At 47.2% G+C, this 22,461-nt stretch overlaps 1 protein-coding gene across 2 annotated transcripts in view; it reads right to left on the bottom strand.

Annotated features, from left to right (window-relative positions):
- Positions 1 to 22,461, bottom strand: part of BRINP2 (BMP/retinoic acid inducible neural specific 2) — a 95,024-nt gene that overhangs the window by 33,826 nt on the left and 38,737 nt on the right. For both annotated transcript variants that reach the window (XM_082229063.1, XM_082229064.1), the window contains exon 2: positions 12,194 to 12,534. In XM_082229063.1, coding sequence (XP_082085189.1) covers positions 12,194 to 12,459 — 266 coding nt within the window. In that variant the 5' untranslated portion in view covers positions 12,460 to 12,534. The remainder of the gene's footprint in view (positions 1 to 12,193; positions 12,535 to 22,461) is intronic.

The raw sequence follows: 22,461 nt of genomic DNA, 5'->3' as shown, positions 1-22,461 counted from the left end.
ATTCTTTCAGGAATAATCAGGTGGGCTTTGGTGATGCTCATTAAAGTGAGGAATTGACAGGGCTGATTAGAACGAGGCAGCTTGTGAGCAAGAACCGTGAAAAACTGCCAGGCTCAGAACTCCGCAGAAGCTCGTCCATCATGACTTGCGATGCCCCCGTGCCTCTACCTTCCCACTGGCTAGAAATCTGCAAATGATGCCAAATCACATCAACCTACACAAACAAGAGCAGCAGAGTGGGGGAGGCTGGAAGCAAAACTTGAGCAGGGCAAATAAAGTGCCCTTTAGGGAAGTTGAGAAATACAAAAAAAAAACAAAAAAAACCATGATTGAGTGTGGCTGAATCAATGGCCTCCTCATTAGCTTATGTGGGTTGCCCAGTACGTGTAAGGCCAAGAACACAGTAACCCAGACCCAAGAGGGACCTCAAACAAAATGTTGCAGCGTGTCTTCTCTCCTTAAAAAAGTGCTCTAAGAAGGGACTGAAGGGAGAGTTTCAGCCATTCCCTGCAAGCAGAGTATCCCAATTCCCTCTCTTTATCTCTCTCTGTCTCACACATACACATTCTGTTTTTTCTTTTCTAGCTGTCACTCAATATTCTGTAGCTATTAAGCATGCTCAGTCCTTAATAGCCAGGGGTTTTTTTTGGGGGGGAAAGCTGCCTTCTGGGTAGTTTTTTTTTGGGGGGGGGTCAGGGAACTGCCATCAGAGGCACGGGAGAAGGAGAGGGTCTCTGATTCTGCAGGGGAAGGTCCCAGCGCTAGAGGGAGACTCAGCCGGGAGGAAGGGGAAGAGAATGAGTGTAACACCAGGGATCCAGGAGAGCAACGGGACAGGGAGGTGCAGGGGCTCCAGGACTCTTCGTTGGAGGTTAGCGAGGAGAGCCCAAGCACCCCGCTGCCCACGCCCACCCTGCGCAGGAGACTCCCGCGCAGTGAGAGGCGGAAACGATTGAGCGTCAAACAACTCTTATGTTGGCAACGCTTTAAGAAACGCCCACAGACAGATTCTACGAGTGACTAAGGGCAGCCACGCTGAAATGGGCTGTGCAGTCCGGAGGGTTTAACCAGGCAATCCAATGCTCAAACGGAGCAGGATTACGCACGAGTAACTCCCAACCATTATAGGGGGTATTCGTTTTGCATTGCAAACATTGCTGTTCCCCCAGTCATGCTGATTCTTGCCTCTAGTTGTAACTTCCCCAAGTTCACCAGCACATGGAGAGATAGGAACATAAAAGCACCAACAGATGTACCTGATACATGTAGCATCACCGAATTTATTTACTCCTTCCAGGGACAGACCATCCTGAAGGAGGCCACTTATGACTGAATATTCTGTGGAATGGTTGAATGTCAGGACACGCTGTTGCGAGGTCTACTGCCGTCCAACTTGCAGGTGGTGATTTTCTGCACGGGGGTGGAGAGACACTTTTGTGTCCCTGGAGTACGGTTACCAGACGTCCCAATTTCCCAGGGACAGTCCCCGGATTTGCGAATAAGTCCCCGGACAAACTGCATCCCCGGAATGTCCCCGGATTTCATCTAATGTCCCCGGGAAATGCAGCAGCAGCAGTCTCAGCAGCCTGGAGCAGTTGGCTCTGGCTGGCTTCAGGAGCTGCTCGGAAGTCCCCATATGATGGTGGTGCAGGGGCTCAAAGATGCAGCTTCCGGGCTGCCTCCACCTTCCCTGACCCCAGGAACTCAGCTGGTGAAAGGAGGCTTCACGCTGCCTATCGGAGCAGCCTCCCAACTCCTACTTGCGTGCAAGAAGTAGGGGGGAAGGGATCTCTCAGTTAGGCAATGGGAAGACTTCCTTCCCAGCTGAGGGATCCCCGCCCCCTCCTGCTTGCACACTAGTAGGAATGGGATTGGGGCTGCTCCGATGGGAAGGGAGGCATTGCGCTGCCTGAGAGATCCCTGCCCCCTTCTGCTTGCACGCAAATAGGAATTGGGATGGGGCTGCTCCGAAAGGCGGTGTGAAGCCTCGCTTCCCAGCTGAGGGATCCCCACCCCCTCCTGCTTGCACACTAGTAGGAATGGGATTGGGGCTGCTCTGATGGGAAGGGAGGCATCACACTGCCCAAGTCTCGCCAGCGTCGCTGCTCTCGGCCCTCCTTCTCCGCCTTCCATACCCTACCCACCACCCACCACTTCCCCACCACCACCACCGAAGAACCAACAACATGAGCCCAGGCTCATGAAGAAAGGAGATAGAAACCTTGTAGGAAGGGGGAAACGTGGTGGTTGAGGTCAAGGTGGCAGCGGCCCCTCTGCCACCACCATCACTGCAGCATCAACAAACATTCATTCATTCATTCATTCATTCATTCATTGTGTCCCCAGATTCACTGGGGGGGAAAATCTGGTAACCTTACCATGGAGGCGAGAACTCAGTGGCCAGAGTGAGACTCACCCCGGAGGGCGATCTCACCAATTCAATTCCCATTAACAGAGGTGTCCGACAGGGTTGTATATTGGCTCCATTCCTGTTCAATTTGTTCATAAGCGACATGAGGACTCCCCTAATAGAGGCTCAAGAAAGGATTCATGCACCCCGCCTAGCACTTTATCGCTGCCCTTTGTTACTATATGCGGATGACGCAGTCATCCTTTCCTTTTCGAGAGTAGGTCTCAGGAGGGCCCTAAAAATTTTTGGAAAAATTTACTATGGAGGCTCCTCCCGTTTTTAGAACTCTGAACAATTTGGAAGGTGACAGAAACTAAAACCAAGGTGTGACATGCCCATCCCTGCTGCTGCTTTCACACTCATTTTCTTTATTATTCTTACTACTTTTGCTACTTTATTTACACATCACCTTATATCTGAAGGGCTCAAGGGGACTTACATATACCAAACAAATATTAAAAACAAATATTAAAAACGTAACTCCTGGAGAGGGCTTTAGTCTGTGCATTATGCGAATCTACCAACCCCAGATGTCAAATCTTTATTGCTTAGCCAAAGGCCACCATCAGTCATATAACAATGCAATGGAAAAGCCGGGACATGCCTCAAAATAGGATTAAAACATATGAATAGAACAACCCACTGCGATATCCAATATATTTTACATGATGATAGCTTTAACTTTCATTATGAAAGCAACAGGTTCTTGCCAATTTATAATTAGCCCAACACTAACAACAGAATTGACAAGTCCTCCTGCTACAGGAATTCTTCATCTGCCCTTCATTATTCTAAATCATGCAGGCAGTCAATCACATGGGATTCTACCCATTCTTTTTTAATAGGCAAAACTACAACTAGAAAACTAGCTAGGTCATATAGAATCCTCCTACAGGTCTGGTAGTTAATAATAATAATAATAATAATAATAATAATAATAATAATAATAATAATAATAATAATTTTATTATTTATACCCCACCCATCTGGCTCGATTTCCCCAGCTACTCTGGTCAGCTTTCAGCATATTTTGAAACATAATAAAACACCAGACATTAAAAACTTCCCGATACAGGGCTGCCTTCAGATGTCTTCTAAAAGTCAGACAGTTGTTTATTTCCTTGACATCTGAAGGGAGGGTGTTCTACAGGGTGGGTGCCACTACCGAGAAGGCCCTCTGCCTGGTTCCCTGTAATTTCGCTTCTCGCAGTGAGGGAACTAGCAGAAGACCCTCAGAGGAGGACCTCAGTGTCTGGGCTGAGTGATTGGGGTGGAGACACTCCTTCAGGCATACTGGGTCGAGGCCATTTAGAGCTTTCAAGTTTGGCACCAACACTTTAAATTGTGCTCGGAAATGCACTGGAAGCCGATGAAGATCCTTTAGGACTGGTGTTATATGGTCCTGGTGGCCACTCCCCGGCACCAGTCTAGCTGCCACATTCTGGATTAGTTGTGGTTTCTGAGTCACTTTCAAAGGTAGCCTCACGTAGAGTGCTTGAAATTATCGTTCCACAGATGTGCCGAAAAAGGTAAGTGATAGGTCAAAGCCGATCGCCCAACCACACCCTTTCAACTAAAATCAGTAGCGTCTGGTAAGGTTGGCCAGAGCCATGAAACCACCCTCCCAACATTGGAGACATTTCACCTTACCTAGATAGGGCTGGAGTGGAGCAGAGCAGAGCAGAAACACAGCTGAGGCAGAACCAATCTGGCGCTTCCACCAGTGTGCCCCCCCCCAGCCCTGACCTCCTTGCTGCCCTGCTCCACCCCAGCCCCATAGAAGCGAGCACAAGCAATGCAGATGGCACAAGGTTGGCTCTCTGGCTCTGCCCCACCACATCAGGCATTGCTCACTAAAATGATCTGAACAGAGAATCAATGACTCTGCCATTTTACACGCTGTCCAGGGACTTCTAGTTCTTCTGACTGGCGGTGCAATTATTATTATTATTATTATCATCAGTGCAGAGAAAAGCAGACTGGTGTGGCACACCGAGCCCCAACCACCATCTCAGGACCATTCAGTCTGCTTCCCCTCAATGAGGTAATGCACTGAGACAATCCCCGGCCACTGCTGCTGCTTGTCTTGGGTGCCAGAAAACGGCAGGTTCCCTTCTCTCTTCGGCTTGTGGGGATTGATCTTGGCACTTGCTTTCCCCCAGAGGAGAGCAGGGAGATTCTGGGACAAGTCCCCAACTGCCACCCATCTTGGCAGCTGGCTCCCTTCTAGCTGCAAGACAGGCACAGTACAGGGAACCGATTCCATGCCTCACCTGGTTAACAGAGCAATGCCACTTGGCTCAGACTCAGATGCTTACAGAAATACAAAAATATCAGCTTCCTCCTGATTAATAGTGCTTGAGAGCTGATGTAGTGTACTAGCTGAGCAACAATAGCAATGAATCAGGGTGCTTGTGGTTTCCATCTTGCCTTGCCAGGAACTCACAAGGTTCCTTAGGCAAGCCACCCTCTCAGCTTATCCAACTGCAATATGGGGTTAATAATATGATTCTACGTGGGTGTCGCTGTGGGTTAAATCACAGAGCCTAGGGCTTGCCGATCGGAAGGTCGGTGGTTCGAATCCCCTTGACGGGGTTAGCTCCTGTTGCTCGGTCTCTGGTCCTGCCAACCTAGCAGTTTGAAAGCATATCAAAGTGCAAGTAGGTAAATAGTTGCCGCTCCAGCAGGAAGGTAAATGGCATTTCCATGTGCTGCTCTGGTTTCGCCAGAAGCGGCTTAGTCATGCTGGCCACATGACCCGGAAGCTGTACGCCGGCTCCCTCGCCCTATAGAGCGAGATGAGCGCACAACCCCAGAGTTGTCCACGACTGGACCTAACGGTCAGGGGTCCCTTTAGTTTACAAGGATATTGTAGGGATTACAACAAGATATGTGAAATGCTTTGTGCGCTCAAAGGTGAAATATAAATACTGTTATTATTAAGTAGACAGGCTTATGCTTGTCTTTGCATCACTGCTATGGCTAATGCCCTCCACTGATTTCTTTATTTCCATTTAACTTTTAACTCCTGTTCCAAGAAAACGGCCCTGTAACTAAAGCTAAAATGGGAACCAATATTTCCCCAAATCTGAAGCTTCCCATACATGAAATTGCAGTATTCAGAAGCAAGGTATTTTTAAAGCGCAAAACTGGGCTCTTGCCGCAAGGCACTGACAGCCTCACAGGTCTGCTGTGAGGATGAAACATAGATACAGGGCAATTTGTCTTGAGCTTTTGACATAACATGGAAAGACATTTATAGAGAACGAAGCTTGTGCAATTTGAAAAGGTTGAGTGTTAAACATTTTTGAATCCTGATCAACAGTAATTACCAAACCTGAAATATCATTTTCTTGTTTGTCCAAACCCAGGCTTACGGTTTGTGTCCCCAAGACAAACTATGAGAAATATGCCAAGAGCTAATCTTAGTTATAGCTTGTGATTTTTCTGAAGTGCTATACATTCTAGGTCAGGCTTCATCAAACTCGGCTCTCCAGATGTTTGGAGACTACAGTTCCCATCATCCCTAACCAATGGTCCTGCTAGCTAGGGATCATTGGAGTTGTAGGCTAAAAACATCTGGAGGGCTGAGTTTGAGGAAGCCTGTTCTAGGTGGTGGGGCCTACAAATTTCAACTGCTGGTTGGCGCTGAGCTACTGGAATATATTGCACCTAAAATGGTAACAATTGCATTGGCTGCCATTGCCATTGCTGGTTATAACCTTTAAAGCCCTGAATGGTAGGAGACTAGTCACCTGACCCAACCCACCAACCCACTATGTGTCTGTTCCTTGAGTTTGGCATTGGAGGGCTTGTTTACGTGCCCACTGGAAAAGACAGTCCGGTTGATGTGTACTCATAGCCTTCTCAGCAGTAGCTCCACAGTTTTGGAAGTCATTCCTTCTGAGATTTGGCAGGCCTCATGCCTGCCAATGTTTAAGAGGACCTTGGGACTCCCCTCCCCTTTGATGGCTTTTAGGGGTTAATGTATATCAGAGTTTTAATATTGAAGTAGTTATGGAATGTCTATTTCATTATAAATCTTAATACTGCTGTGATTTTAAATAGTGTTGCAAGTTTATAGCTAAATAAATAAATACCCTGGAATTATCTCCACATGGAAGCAAATTCAAAATGGAAGCTTCTGATCTGGGAAAACCATCTAAATTGGAACAGCTCCGGTGCCTCCCAGTTTCATCCACAGCCCTGTCTCCTTTCCCTAAACAAAACAGTGCCAGAGTCTGGCACAAAAATAATAATCACAGTGGCCATTTCCTCCAAATACCCAAAGCAGTATCTTAACTGTGCACTTAATTTATCTCCCTGTAAATCTTTATTTTATTAGCAGCCCTGGCTTCCTTACAGAAAGCAGTTCTACAAGAGTTGAAAAATTAACCATTGAGACCTTTTCTCTTGGAGCATCAAGAGATGCACTATATTGGGAGTTGGTACTGTATCAATTGTGTGGTTATCGTCTAGTGGAGGAACAAGGAATCTTTTTGAACAGGTCAACTCAAAGGAAGTGTGACCTTCCAATCTGAGCCTCTGTAGCTTTTGTGGATGATCTAGTGATCAAGGGACGCAGGTGCTTCCAAGAGAAATGAATTCCTATTTAAGATCTTCTAGTCACATCAGCCACAGTTAACCTCTGGACAATTTATTTCGCTTAGGTCAGGCATGTCCAAAGTCCGTTTTGGGGGCGTAATCTGGCTCACTGGTCGATTTAATCCGGCCCCTGTGGCAGTATATGTAAAAGCTCAACAACTTCGGTCGGCCCTCACACATGTTCACTTCATCAAATCTGGCCCTCTTTGAGAAACGTTTGGGCACCCCTAGTTTAGGCACTTCAATTCAGAGACCATTCCAAAAATCCTATTTTGAATCGTGGTTATCCTAATATCACATCAGCCAAATTTGAAGTTCGGGAGGTTAGAAAGAAATACTCTTCTTCAGAAAGTTCTGAATAGAAACACTTGCACTTTGCCTTTCGGTTACGCAAATAAATATTTGCAATGCCGTATGCCTAACTATTGGCATTTGCAACAAGACGTACCAAGCTGTGAAAGGAAACCTATAACTGCAGAGAAAAGGACAAGGGACACTCAAGGCTGGTCGATTCATGCTGGCAAACATATTCAACCCTCATTTCAACTGTTTACCCAGTTTGGAGCTCCAGTCCATCACTGTAGTCATTGTATGTTCTGCAAATACATCAACAGGGTGCATTCCTTCAACAACTCAGGTGCCCACCAGTGTGTATCATTTTTAAAAATTTGGAGCATCACTTGAGTAGCTTATGCTATCAAGGGCAAACCCTAGGGATCTGGCACACCAAGCCACTGTTTTAGTGGCACAACAGCCCCTGGTAGAATCAGGCAGAATCAAGCGCAAGACATTTTGACACCTGAGGTGGACCACAAAATGGTGTACCACCCCCCACCCCTGGAAGAAGCTACCACTGTATTTAATAAGTTAATGTGTGTTGTTAAATGTATTTATTTATTGAGCAATAATTATTTACCACTCAATTAAAAACAACAACCCTCTAACAAAAAGTAACCCCCAAAAACCTCATCAGAAAATGCCAATGAAATAAAGCTTTATAAACAAGGCGACGCAATCAAATTATCAAAATATAGATAAAACTAACACTTTTACAAATGAATATAGATAATAAAATTACATATCGCGGGTAGGCTTGCCTAAATAATTTTTTTTAAGCAGGCGCTGAAAACAGGGTAATGACGTCACCTGCTTAATAAATGACTCAATGGCGAAGAGGATCAACCAGCACTAATAACGATATAATACTGGCAATATTCTCAAAAGTCAGAGTTAGGTTTATATAGGGCTAATTTTGATATGGTAAATCTCATGTGCATAGGTTAAACCACAGAGCCTAGGACTTGCTGATCAGAAGGTCAGTGGTTCGAATCCCCGTGACGGGGTGAGCTCCTGTTGCTCGGTCCCTGCTCCTGCCAACCTAGCAGTTCGAAAGCACGTCAAAGCGCAAGTAGATAAATAGGCACCACTCCGGCGGGAAGGTAAACGGTGTTTCCATGCGCTGCTCTGGTTCGCCAGAAGCGGCTTGGTCATGCTGGCCACATGACCCGGAAGCTGTACGCCGGCTCCCTCGGCCACTAAAGCGAGATGAGTGCCACAACCCCAGAGTCATCCATGACTGGACCTAATGGTCAGGGGTCCCTTTACCTTTTTAAATCTCATGTGCGTTGCTGCTATCTTGCGCCTCTGTTATATTTGGTCCAGCCAATCTCTCTCCTCCTGCAGTTCAGGCTGTGAGTGCCTGTTCAATACTGCTTTGTAAGAACCTTAAATCAGTTTGTTCAAATGGAAGTGTCCACAAAAAGATCCTTATTTTATGTTTTATTTATCATTACATTTCTGTTACTGCTGTTACTAATAGTACTTTGGCGCAAGCTTTTCCGTTGTCATTGCATTTTAGGGTCCTGACAGAAGTAGCTTGCACTGAAAACAGCCACCACAATTAAGAGCACAGAGAGGTGACAGGCACGAGAATAAAAGTGAATTTTTAAATCCCTCCTAGGAGGGAGCACAGCTGACAGCTCCCCTGTCACCAACGGAATTGTCAATCTAAAATGATTGCTTTTCCAATCTAATTTTGATGCCTGGATAGTTCCCTTGCAGCTTGCCGAAATGAGAAAGTCAAGTGAGTAAGCAAGCCAACTACCATAACCCATTGTTGTTGTTGTTTTATTAAAACAAACAAAAACAAACCAACTGAACCACTGATCCTGCCTCGTACAACCGGCTTTGCTCATTTTCTCTGAGAACAGCCACTGAAATATTTATGACAATCTTTCCTAGTGACATCGCCATGAAGTCTATTCAAGCCAATCCCTGAAATGTTGACAATCAAGCTGTAGCCCAGCAGCGCTTTATGCCAGTTCTGAGTCTGATAAACAGCATTCCAAATGGGGGCATTTCATGGGTTACGCTTTAAGCCTCCCCCAACCCATGAATTTGTTTTGTTTTGTTCTCACAGGGCTTCAAAGATCACCCCTCCTTTCCCCAGTGGCAGTGGTTCTCATACTGCCAGATGAACCTCCCTAGCGGGATATCGTCTCTAGAGCAGGGGTATGGAGCCCTTTCCCAAGGGCCACAGTGCCTTCTGGGCAGCTTTCCAAGGGCCACATGCTGTCAGGGACAAAAGCAGGCAGGGCAATGGATGTCAACTTGACCACCGTACAGTCTCACACCCCTCTCCATCCTCCCTCTAGGCAAGCAAAGGGCACCATCAGAGTTCGCATTATGACCAGGCTGAGGCATTCAGAGTGCAAAACTGGAAGAATGAGGGTGTGCAGCTTGGGGAGATTTATTCAGGCCACATTCAGACGCCTCGAGGGTCAGATTTAGCCCCCCCAGGCCTGAATTTCCCCAACCACGCTGTAGAGCAGACTTTCTCAAACTTGGATCCTCCGATGTTGCTGAACTACAACTCCCATCATCCCTAGATAGCAGGGATGGGGAAAGCTGCTGTAGAATATTGTGTGCACACAATACTCCTGGAAGGGATAAGATCCTGAAGCTGGTAGTACGCTTCTTTCCCACCAGCAAAGACAATAAGGGGATCCATGCAGATACAGAATGGATTTATAGAAGTGACAACATCTCCATTGCCCCATTATCTGAGGGAAAAGCTACAGCTTTGTTAAGGTGGTTCCCTATGTATGGTTTTAAGACGGGCCAACAAGACTGTATTCCGTTCCTCTCCTAAGGCTAGTGTCGAGCTGAGTATCTCAATTTCACAGCAGCAGCTGTATGAGCATTGGAGGCAACCATCTTTGCAAGCTCATCTATAGAGAATCTGGTGCTGAGAGAGGGTGTGAGTAGAGTAAGTTTAGAAGAGGACCCTGAGTTCAAAAGGTTCAAGAAACACCTCCTCTATATAGGTTCATGGCCAAAAGTCAGAAGCAAAATGCAAACCCAGTCCAGATTTAAGGAAGTGCCCGTTTATCAATATGAACGATAAGCATCTCAAACCCTACTGAGATGGAACAATTAAAAGGTTAACTTCTGCTGGCCTTCAGTTCTGTGGCTGAGTTGCCATGATGGTTCGGTTTGGTTGGAGCCAATCTTTTTCCTGGATCCAAAGAAAGGGGCATATTGCTGCTGGGGCTGCCTAGCAACATAATATCATGCTATCCAGGACAGGTTTTGCCTCTGGGCAATTGCTGTTGACTTCTCCCTTCCAGCAAAAATCTCCACTAAACCGCAGTGTAGTTAGGAATGGATAGATTTGCCCATTGTACACATTTTGTCTAATGCACACATTTTTAAAAACAATTTTTCCTACTATAATGCATTTTTGTATGTTTTCCCCTACCATGCACTATTGTAAGTACTCTTCCCAAATATGTACAGGATTGGAGAACCTCATCACACAATTCAGAGAAGTGTGGCTTTTCAAGGATTGCTGCATTTCAGTCTGTGATTGGTTTGGGATATGCAAGTTAAGCAGATTTGCATTAAAATGTGGACATATTTCTCCATCATCCCTAAATGTAGTGAAGTAACCAACCCATAGATGTGAGGACAGGGTGAGGACATAAGCCTAAATGATGGGAAAGGAGTAGAAGTTGAGAACTTGATTGTCCCTCTGTTGTAGTTCACAGGGGGACTAGCATCTGATCTCCATCAGGGCCAGCTTCACACATTTTGGTACCTGGCAGAATATCCAAAAGGACACACTTCCCTCCCACAAAGTAGCACAGGGCAAAATCTCCCCCTTCAGCTCCTCTTAACTTAAGTGAACCAGAGGCCTCCTTCAAATCCTGCCTGCATCAATGGTATGTTCTGTGGTGACCCAAAGCAGTGTCTTCTTCTTCTGTCACTGTGTCCCAATTGTGAACTCCCTTCAGATTGTTCCCCTCATTACCAGCTTTTCATTGCCCCCCTCCAAAAAACCCCTTTTACCTTGATTTGTTAGGAGTTTGTTTAGGGGCGAACTGAGATTGTGTCTGTTTAATCTAAATGTGAAGAAATATTGTACTGGTTTGCTGCCTGCTGCCCTGAAATCCTCTTGGGATGAAGTTTGTCTAGAAATACAGGGACTCAATCCATTTCTATATACCGTAGATTCCGGCGTACAGTGGTGCCTCGCAAGACGAAAAGAATCCGTTCTGTGATTCTCTTCGTCTAGCGGTTTTTTCGTCTTGCGAAGCAAGCCCATTGACAGATTAGAGGATTAGCGCTATTAGCGGCTTTTAGCGGCTTATCTGCTGATCGGATCAGCTGATAAGCGACTTAGCGGCTTAGAAAAAGAGGGGGGAAAGGAAAAAAATCCTGCTGGAACTCGCAAGACATTTTCCTCTTGCGAAGCAAGCCCATAGGAGATTCGTTTTGCGAAGCACCTCCAAAACGGAAAACTCTTTCATCTAGCGAGTTTTCCGTCTTGCGAGGCATTCGTCTTGCGGGGCACCACTGTATTAGGCGACTGGGCGTATTAGACGACCCCCCAAATTGGCAGCTGCAATTTGGGGGTTCGTCTTATAAGCCCAGTCGCCTAATACGCTGGGCAGCTCCGCACCAGGAGAAAGCCGCCAGCACAGCAGCAGCGGGGGGTGGGCTCCGCTCCGCGCATCCCCGGCGCATAAGACGATCCCCGACTTTTTAACCTCTTTTCTGGGGTTAAAAAGTCGTCTTATGTGCCGGAATCTACGGTAACCCCTTTCAGTCCATAAGGTGAGATGTGCTGGTGATGGAACTGATGGGAAAAAATCCCGGCCCGTCTCTTTGGCTTACCTGTAGATCCTGTACCTGGTGGCGAAACCCTGCCGAAAGCGCTCCATGAAGTCAACATACTCTGGGGCTCGGTGAAATGGTCCTCGATCAGTGAGCAGCCAGTCCAGCGGTACTTGGCTGGAGGAGGCTGTGGAGGCATGCTGTTCGTGTGGTGTGGCAACAGCTGCAGCCAGCCCCCAGCACCCCAGAGTCAGGACCAATACTGAGGACACCCATGGGACCATCAGCCAGAGCCCGTTAAACTGAGCGCTGCGCTGCCACCTCATGCTTCTCCTGCTCGGTTGGCTTCTTCATTCTCTCACCACTCCTTCCCTCTCGGCGCTCCTTCAGGATTTCCTGCACTGAGAAGGCACAAGGAAAAGAAGATGGGTCAATCCCCTTTTTACTGAGGTAAGGAAGAGACAGTAATTCTCTGAGAAGCAGAATAAAAACAGAGTGAACAACACGGGGTCCAACCAGTACGTTGAACTCTGCCACCTGAGGAGGGCAGATGGGAGCCAACCTTCACTCCCATTCAGAAGCAGGACTGGCGCATGCCCACTGCTGAAACAGCCATCCAGGGGCAGCAAGCGGCAGCACTGCTGGGTCAGATCCATGAGGGGCCTTTGAAGTTCCTGGGGGCACCAGGCTTGACTGACTAAAGCACACAGATCCCAAGTGGAGTGCTTACTTGCCCTCATGGTCTCCATACTGCAAGTGCGTCGTGAGTTTGTTGTTCATCCGGGGCTGTCTGGGGTAAAAAGATAGGGTAGAAGCAAAGTCCCAATGTTCCTTTGCTTTTCCCCCTAAAGGGGTTCAGGTGCTACAGCTGAGAGAGAGCTGCCGTGAATGTATGAAGTTGTCTTATACTGAGCCAGCCCCCTGGTCCATCCAGCCTCACCTGTTCCAACTTTCTCCAAGACAATGGGACCATTGAGTCTTGTATGGCCAGCCCCTCCTAGAGACGGCAGGTCTCCAGGGATTTCAGCAACAATCGTCCCAGCCTGGTGCCTGAGACTCTTTAACTAGAATTACCACATGCAAACCATGCTCCCACATGCAAACCAAGTTCCCTTCTACTCATCTGCATCATCTCCATATAAATATAAATATCCCAGGCTAGACACCTGAGGCAATGCTCACTCAGGTCATAGCAAGCACTAAGCACTTGCACAGCGTAGCTCGAAGCATCATTACACTTCCCATACATTTAACTCAGTCATCTGTACAATTTAGGCTGACAACTGACCAGGTGTGTGGCCTGACCTGGTGCTCAGAAATAGGCAGGTGAAGTTTTTCAAAGCATGAGAGATGGCTGTAATGGGTATGAGTTACTCGTGCGTAAACTGGTGCCTTTCTCGGTTAATTTGCCTTGTTAAACCTTTCTGACTGCACAGCCCCTTCTCATGGTGGCTGCCTCAGTCACTGGCAGAATCCGTCAGTGGGCGTTTCTTGAACCTCTTCCAACATAAAAGTTGTTTGACACCCAGTCTCCTCCTCCTCTCACTGCGCGGGAGTCTTCTGCGCAGGGAGGGCATGGGTAGCGGAGGACCTGGGCTCTCCTCAATGATGTCCAGTGAAGAGTCCTGGAGCCCTCTCTCCAATTCCCCCGTCTGCCCCCCTTTATCCCCGGTGTTGCGCTGATTGGCTTCCCCCTCTACTGAGCTGTTTCTCCCCCTGCTGCTGGGTCCTTCACCAGCATCATCTGGGAGCCTCCCCTTCGCCTCTCCCTCTGATGTCAGTTCCCTGACAATGGCCTTTAGGACTTTCAAGATGTTCCCTCACACACGGATTCAAGGAATGCATGCAAGGGGCGGTCCTGCCACCAACATCCATCAGCGCCCCCAGTGGCCCCACCTCCTGATCTATGCACATATCGGACTAAGCAGCTAGGTAGAGGCAGCCTTTTCTGATGGCATAGTACAGAGCACCTGGGGGCTGGCTGTTGGATTAGTAGGCAGAAGCCAGGAGGCACAGTCCCACTCCCCATTCAGCATCCACAAACCTCTGATTGCCATCATGCCAGCTGTTCTTAAAGGCACAGCTACAGCAGCTTCTTCAAACAGGTCACAACTGCAGTGGCTGCTTGAAAACTAGCAGCTCCACTTCTAACAGGCCTATAGCATAAGTCAAGGGTCGGCAACCTAAGGCCCGTGGGCCACAAGTGGCTCATGGGGGTCGTTTAACTGGCCCATGGACCCCCGCTGCCTGCTCAGTTGGCTCCAGTGCGCCACACTAAACCAGTGTGGAGCAGAGCGGGGACCACCTTACGCAACGCTGGCTGGCTTCCCATTGGCTGCAAGAAGCTCCTGCAGCCAATGGGAAGCTGTGCACACCTCCTCTGCGCTGGAAATAGCGTTTAAGCATGCATGCGCATGCACTCCAGCCCACCGCGGTGTCTGCAGGACCGTGAACTGGCCCAAGCCACAATAACTTTGCCAACCCCTGGGATAAGCCTATATTATAACTCAGGACGGACCCATTGACACTCAACGGCATGACTAGCTTGGGTCCATTAATTCTGTTGGGTCTACCCTGAGGATGATTTGGTCGGTACCAATCCATTGCATGTATGTGGGCTGAGATGCCCCCAGCCACTTGGTAGTCTCAAGCCTTGCTTATCCTGACACAGCCACAGAACCACTGCATTTCTCAAACAACCCCCAAATTTATCCAGCATGTATCCATCACAAGCGGCTTCTCTTCCTCTTCTGGGGCAGAGTCCTCTCTACCTGCCAGCCATCTGTCACTTAGTTATGCCCCACTTGTTCTGCAAGAGGGCACCTGCCATGCCCCCACCTCCCAGAGCACCAGCCTTTTAAAAATAAAATACTGTCAACCCCAATTCAGCACATCACGCGCCCTGCAAAAGCGAAGGGCTTATTTCTTTTGTTCGAAGGCCTCAGTTGCTGAGGAAATGAAATGCTGATTGACAGCAACGGGAATAATTTGTCAGGATCACAGCGCCAGTTGCCAAACCAGCTAGACAAATAAAATAAATAAATCCCAGACAGACAAAGCAAACAAACACAATATAAACAAACAGCTGAAAGAGCATCTCTCGCTCCCAGTCTGGGGCAGCATTTCCCTGCCCCCTGCAGAATCCAACTTCTATTTCAGAACTAAAATAGATGTGTAGATTATTTCAAGGAGGTTGGTGTGATAGCAACTTTGCTTCGCGTATAAATCTCATCCCGGTTGTAGATGAGAAGCATTTGAAAATCTGCTCACAGGAGTCTTTAGTTCCGAGTCTGTGTGTGATTCTGTTCTTTTCTCAAAGTACAAACATTTTGTTTTCCCACCCACTCCAGAAGAAACAAGAGCAAGAATAGAATGAATTCTGGGACCTTTACCACCATCACTGCTACTATTCATTTATTTATATGCACCATCAATATGCAGAGTGCATAGGCAGAGTAAGATTTGGGGGTGGGAATAGTCCCTTGCTTTAGCAGCTTAAAATCTGAATGGAACTCTCTACTCAGGTGACAGGCTAGCAATCTCAAGATGTACTCCACCCCTGATGCCCTTCAAAAAAGGGCTATAACTTTGTCACTTCTGTTGTTTCTTTGCTTGCAAGAAGACCTGCACCAGCAGCTGGTACTTCCAGGAGGCTGGGGAAGAGACTTGCCATCATTACCCTCCCCGACATTTCCTTTTTGCTGCTGTCAGTCTCCTAAGGAGTAGGGATATGGGAGCCAGCTGCATGTCATTTTCGAGCCCTCCCCTCTGAACAGTATTTAAGCCAGACTCCTTGGAGTGCGGCAAGGCCAGCACCACAAACTTTATTGTTGGTTAACACCTGTTTTGCTTTCTGTTCTTAAGTCTACATTTATTCGTTTGGGGGGGGGGCAATATTGAATGGATTCTGTGTTTGCCAAATTGTTGATTTTTCCCCTGTATTTATTTCCCCACTGGGGAGAGGCGCTGCAGTGATAGCTGTACGTGGGACAGGGGCAGAAGTTGCCCTGGAGACATGCTGCCTTGGCGTTCTCCTACCCTGAAGATTGAAGTGAAGGCCCAAGACAGGTGTTGATCATCATGTGAGCTGCGCACAGGTGGTCTGAAGCGAGCGAGCGAGCTACCACCATTCCTGTGGAGCCCCCTTTTGTTGAGACAAATATGCAAGCCAGGCAAATACATTTTTGGGCTGTGACCTTTACACATCTTCCGTCCCGAAATCGTGGGGTGGTACAAAGTTATTTTGGCACCTGTTCCACAGCGTCATTTTCCCCTTGCACAGCGTAGGACGAATGGAGACAAACGTCTCATGGAAAAGGGTTACAGACAGGACACCGCAAACTGCTGAGATTGCGAAAGGTCAGGCAGAGGTGGAACGATGTACAGACAGCTGTGGCTTGTCTGGCGGGGGGGGGGTTGCCCCTGCACCCAAAGGTCACGCGTCATGCTCCCTCCGGACCCCACTCCCCACTCCGCGATATCCCTACAGAAGATAATCTTTATTGATTTTATGATTACATACTATACATATACACATTACTTTGCATTTGCATTTGCATTTACTCTGAGTTGACTTCCCTCCTTCCTTCTTCTGGCTTTTTTATGTCGTCTCTAAGTTTTTCACATTATCGATTTTGTATATTGTTGTTCTGCTTTCAACCTTATCTGTACACTATCTATATACAAATAAATATTTCTGTATATACATGTCTTATTGTTTGTCTATATTCATTTACAGATACCATTAGTTACCTTGATTGTATTTTACATTTTAATTCATATTGTCATTAACATCCAATAAAGATTCTTTTAATTTCCCATTATGAGGTTTATTTTCATTCTACTGATTTCACTATTTCACCTTATCCTATCCTACATTATCCTTTCCTGGGCTGGATATGTGTCTAGGACATCATGGAGGTTGTACCAGAATAGCAGCAGCATAGCTGCCACTCCATTCTGGTTTAATTGGTATGCAGGCTTGCTCTGGGGAAAAGTACCAGGAGAAAAACAGCAACACAATTTCTTGTTAAAAACACGGGATAAATGAAAAGGAAGAATGAGATTGAGCAAATCCCTGCATATTACAGTGGTGCCTCACAAGACGAAATTAATCCGTTGCGTGAGTGTTTTCGTCTAGCGGTTTTTTCGTCTTGCGAAGCAACCCTATTAGCGGCTTAGCGCTATTAGCGGTTTAGCGGCTTAGCTGCTAAAAGGCTATTAGCGGCTTAGCAGCTTAGAAAAAGGGGGGGGGAGCGAAAAAAAATCTCAAGACTCACAAGACATTTTCGTCTTGCGAAGCAAGCCCATAGGGAAATTCGTCCTGCGAAGCAACTCAAAAACGGAAAACCCTTTCGTCTAGCGGGTTTTCCGTCTTGCGAGGCATTCATCTTGCGGGGCACCACTGTAAAACAAAAGCTGCTGCGGCATTGGCACAAAAGCCGGTGGGGGGCGGGGGCAGCTGCCTTGAGAGGTTTCTCAGTCCGGAATTGGTGGCTAGCAAGTTGTACATCAGAAAAAGGTCTCAAACTCTAGACCAGGGATGGAGAACAATGTTGTCGGACTACTGCCCCCATCGCCCATGACTGCTGACTTTGCTGAGTGGGGCTGATGGGAGTCAGAGTCCAACCACAGCCAGCGAGAGGCCCACTGGCTCTCTATCCCTGGCCCAAACAGTTTGATGCTGTTAGGAGCCAGTTGAGTCAGCTGACAGGTTAAGAAGGAAGGCCTGACAGTTCTTTGTTGCTCTCAGGAGAAAAGAGTGGCTTGATTCCCCCATCCCCAACAGCTGCCTCACCTTCACTTTTGATCAGATTAGAGGTTTCATCAAGCCACATTTGTTCAAGTGCAGAACTGTAGTCTCTGTCATGGAAGATTTCTGTCCAAATAGGGAATGAACGATGCAGAAAATTTCCGTCAATTGAGAAAGTACAACATAATGTGTCAGGAGATATTAATGAGAAAAGGTTTATCAGAGCCTTCCTGCAGTTATAAACCATCGTGTTTTTGAGTATTTAATAAAAAATTAACTAGTTTTTAAAAATCTGTTCTGATTCGTTGCCTGTTATTTTTAAAATTCAAAGTGTCCATTCTGTTTTGGGATTTTTTTAACGTTTCAAACTGGGAGCTAAGGAAGACACTAAATCAAGACCTGGTAGTAATGAGCATTTTTTATTTTAAAAAAAATGTAGTTGATCCATTTAATTTTGTTATTACAACTTAATTTTTTGGTTATTAAATCCATTGAGATCCATCATATGTGTTGCTCTATGGTTATGTAATTCATTCTCTTTGTTCATTATTTTTGCTTCCTACTTTTTATCAGTGCAAGACCCAAGTGCTCTTCCACTGCCAGTAATCCCTTCTACTATTAAACAAATGCATGCCAAAGTTGTAAAACAGTTCCAAATACTATACATTAATTCATTGCTCACTCAGAACTCATTCAGTAAGTTTGCTGAGGCCCTCAGATTTTTATGAACACCATCTGTTTTAACTGATTGTTGCTTTTTTAGTTCATTGTTTTCAATCTGCTGTTTGTGCATTAATTTGTATGATTATTTATTTATTTATTTATTTATTGTACTGTTTTCTTTCTTGTTACTCTGCTAGCCCCTCTGTTGAAGGTGAAGGATAGAAATAAATAAACAATTCTATTAAACTCTGACCCAGCTACATGCACATCACTGGGCAAATGTTATTGTAAAATGAAGTTTTCCCCATTCCATTTTATTCAACAGGAAAGGGGGGGGGGGAATCACGGCGTTTTAACGAAAATTGACTCCTGCTCCCCAGTGGAATATTCTTTAGTTTTACTCAGCCATGTTGCTTCAGCAAAGAAAGAAGTATTTCAATCAGCTCTAATTGATTCACATGCTGTATTCTGGCTTTCAAACAGCCCACTAACCTTTATGGGCTCCTTGGTTGAAGCAGGCCCCCCACAGAGCAAGAAGCATGGGGGGGGGGGGAGCAAGCAGAGCTCTGCCAGAAGAATAAATGCAAAACCTGCAAATAGGGTCTCCATCACCACCTTCCGTAATAAACCGCTCAAAGTGCGAGAAACAAGACATGTCAATCACAGCATGTGGCTTGCCATTCTAATGCAAATATAGCAAATGCAGCACACCTTCCAAGGCTTGCTTTTCGGTTGGCAGACTATTACTATAAGGGCAGACTTGGGGTGCATACAAGCCTACATTGATCTGTGCAGCAGCCTTGTTGTGAATGAGTGCGCACAAAACCTTTCCCTGTAGGTAACAGAGAAATCCATTATGCAATTCCTTGCCTTGCCTTGCCTGAAGGCAGGAGCTGATTTCCCCCACCCCCCACCCCATCCCCAGGATCTCCCTTTGTCCTGAGGATGGCACTGATTTGGCCATATTCAGAGTGAGTCAGAGGGGGGAAGGGCTGCAGTTGAGGACAGCCTGGTACAGTACTGGAATTTGGGGTGGGGAAGGGGAGAGGAGCTGCTGCACACAGGGCCGTCTTACCCATAGAGGCTAGTGGTGAGGGGCGCCAGGGTGCCAAGTTCTAGAGGGTGCCAGGGAAGAGGCAGAGGCTGGACGCGTCGCCTTCCGGCATGAGCTCGCCGCCCTCGCCCACCTCTGCCATGCTACGCCGAAACAGCGCCACGCCCAGAGCCTCCATCTGCCGTGGCCACCGTGGCACGAAGCGTCCAGCTGAGCCGGGAGGTGCTGCGTCCAGCCTCTGCCTCTTTCCCGCCAGAGGAGCCGCCCTCCAACCGCTGCCCACCTCCTCCAGCCCTGCCGGCAGTGCCGTCCTCCCTACAAAACTCTGGGAAACGGGAGGGTGGGTGGGCGCCGGAGAGAGCTTTGCACCATGGCACCGGATATGCTTAAGATGCCCCTGGCTGCACAGAATTCCAAGGTAGGTTAGGAAGAGCTGTTTCTTAACCACTACTTGACTCACATAGGAGCAGAGTCAGGGGGCACAAGTGTGCTGGGACTTCCATGGAAAACATGGCTCCTCTTTAAATAAATGCCAGCCAAGATGCCCCGGAATTGGGTAGAACTATGAGGAAGTGGGTGGAAAACAGTTGCTGGAACATTAGGTATTATTAGGTATTTTAGCCAACAGTGTGACATGGCAGCTAAAAAAGCCAATGCAATTCTGGGCTGCATCAATAGGAGTATAGCATCTAGATCAAGGGAAGTAATAGTGCCACTGTATTCTGCTCTGGTCAGACCTCACCTGGAATACTGTGTCCAGTTCTGGGCACCACAGTTCAAGAAGGACACTGACAAACTGGAACGTGTCCAGAGGAGGGCAACCAAAATGGTCAAAGGGCTGGAAACGATGCCTTATGAGGAACGGCTAAGGGAGCTGGGCATGTTTAGCCTGGAGAAGAGGAGGTTAAGGGGTGATATGATAGCCATGTTCAAATATATAAAAGGATGTCACATAGAGGAGGGAGAAAGGTTGTTTTCTGCTGCTCCAGAGAAGCGGACACGGAGCAATGGATCCAAACTACAAGAAAGAAGATTCCACCTAAACATTAGGAAGAACTTCCTGACAGTAAGAGCTGTTCGACAGTGGAATTTGCTGCCAAGGAGTGTGGTGGAGTCTCCTACTTTGGAGGTCTTTAAGCAGAGGCTTGACAACCATATGTCAGGAGTGCTCTGATGGTGTTTCCTGCTTGGCAGGGGGTTGGACTCGATGGCCCTTGTGGTCTCTTCCAACTCTATGATTCTATGATTTCCATATGTTGCATTAACTTTGCACTTGAGTCATGCACAGTATATATGGCAGGCTGATCCTGGAGCCAATTCTCTTGCACACAACCTCTGGCTGTGCAGCAAAGCCCTGATCCAAAAGCCCACAGAAAAATGCCAGTCCTTGGCTCCCATGAAGCTCTAATAATACATTTTGGATGTGCCTGGTAACTGTCCTGCTGTTCTCTTATAAAGGACCTCAAATGGCTCTGCTAGCGCATGCTGTTCATAACCTCCCTCCACCCCACTCCTCCTGCCATTTCAGTCCTGGACTCTACTAATGCATGTCAATCAGCACTTTCAATGCACTCCCTGCTATTTCATTTCTGGATCCCCACCTGGTTCTTCCGCCGAATCTCCATCAAAGCCTTCATTACCCCCTTGCTGCTCCTTCTCTTCCTACTCACGTACAACATGGCCATTGCCACCGGGTGTTATTCTTGGCTTCCAGCATCCCCACCTATCCCTGCTGCGAGTCTCCTCCTGACCACACAGCCAACACACCTTAACCTTGACCTGCCACATGCTGGCGGGTCAGCTCCAGCCAAGTACAGGATGAGAGGAACTATTTCATATAACGCGCAGCTTAGGGAGCAATTTCTAAGGCTGTAGAATCATAGAATCATAGAGTTGGAAGAGACCACAAGGGCCATCGAGTCCAACCCCCTGCCAAGCAGGAAACACCATCAGAGCACTCCTGACATATGGTTGTCAAGCCTCTGCTTAAAGACCTCCAAAGTAGGAGACTCCACCACACTCCTTGGCAGCAAATTCCACTGTCGAACAGCTCTTACTGCCAGGAAGTTCTTCCTAATGTTTAGGTGGAATCTTCTTTCTTGTAGTTTGGATCCATTGCTCCATATCTGGAGCAGCAGAAAACAACCTTTCTCCCTCCTCTATGTGACATCCTTTTATATATTTGAACATGGCTATCATATCACCCCTTAACCTCCTCTTCTCCAGGCTAAACATGCCCAGCTCCCTTAGCCGTTCCTCATAAGGCATTGTTTCCAGGCCTTTGACCATTTTGGTTGCCCTCCTCTGTTTCAGAATGGGGCTCGCACTCACACATAGCCAATAACTGAGGCCAGCCAGCACCACGTGGGCCACGAACCAGGCTGCATGTATTCCATTCTGCTATGACATGGGTAGGTAAACTAGGCCCGGGAGCTGGATCCGGCCCAATCGCCTTCTAAATCCAGCCTGCGGACAGTCCAGGAATCAGTGTAGAACGTGTCCGTTTATTTAAAATGCATCTCTGGGTTATTTGTGGGGCCTGCCTGGTGTTTGGACATGAGTAGCACGTGTGCTTTTGTATAAAATGCATCTCTGGGTTATTTGTGGGGCATACGAATTCATTCATTTCCCCCCGCCCAAATATAGTCCGGCCCCCCACAAGGGACAGTGGACTGAAAAAGTTTGCTGACCCCTGTGCTATGGCCTCAGGGTACAAATGCCAAATGGGACATCAAGGACAGAAAGTTGGGATCCTGGAAATCTCAGCTTTCATTAAATATTTTTCTAACATTCAATCAGGGAAGAGGTATGAGTAGGCTAAATACTTTACAGCAGGGTTAGCCAAAGTAGTAGTAGTAG

The sequence above is a fragment of the Podarcis vaucheri genome, assembly GCF_965113315.1.
Source record: "Podarcis vaucheri genome assembly, chromosome: 6".
NCBI lineage: Eukaryota > Metazoa > Chordata > Lepidosauria > Squamata > Lacertidae > Podarcis > Podarcis vaucheri.
Note: the sequence above shows the minus strand (reverse complement) of the source record. Positions and strands in the feature narration are given on the sequence as shown.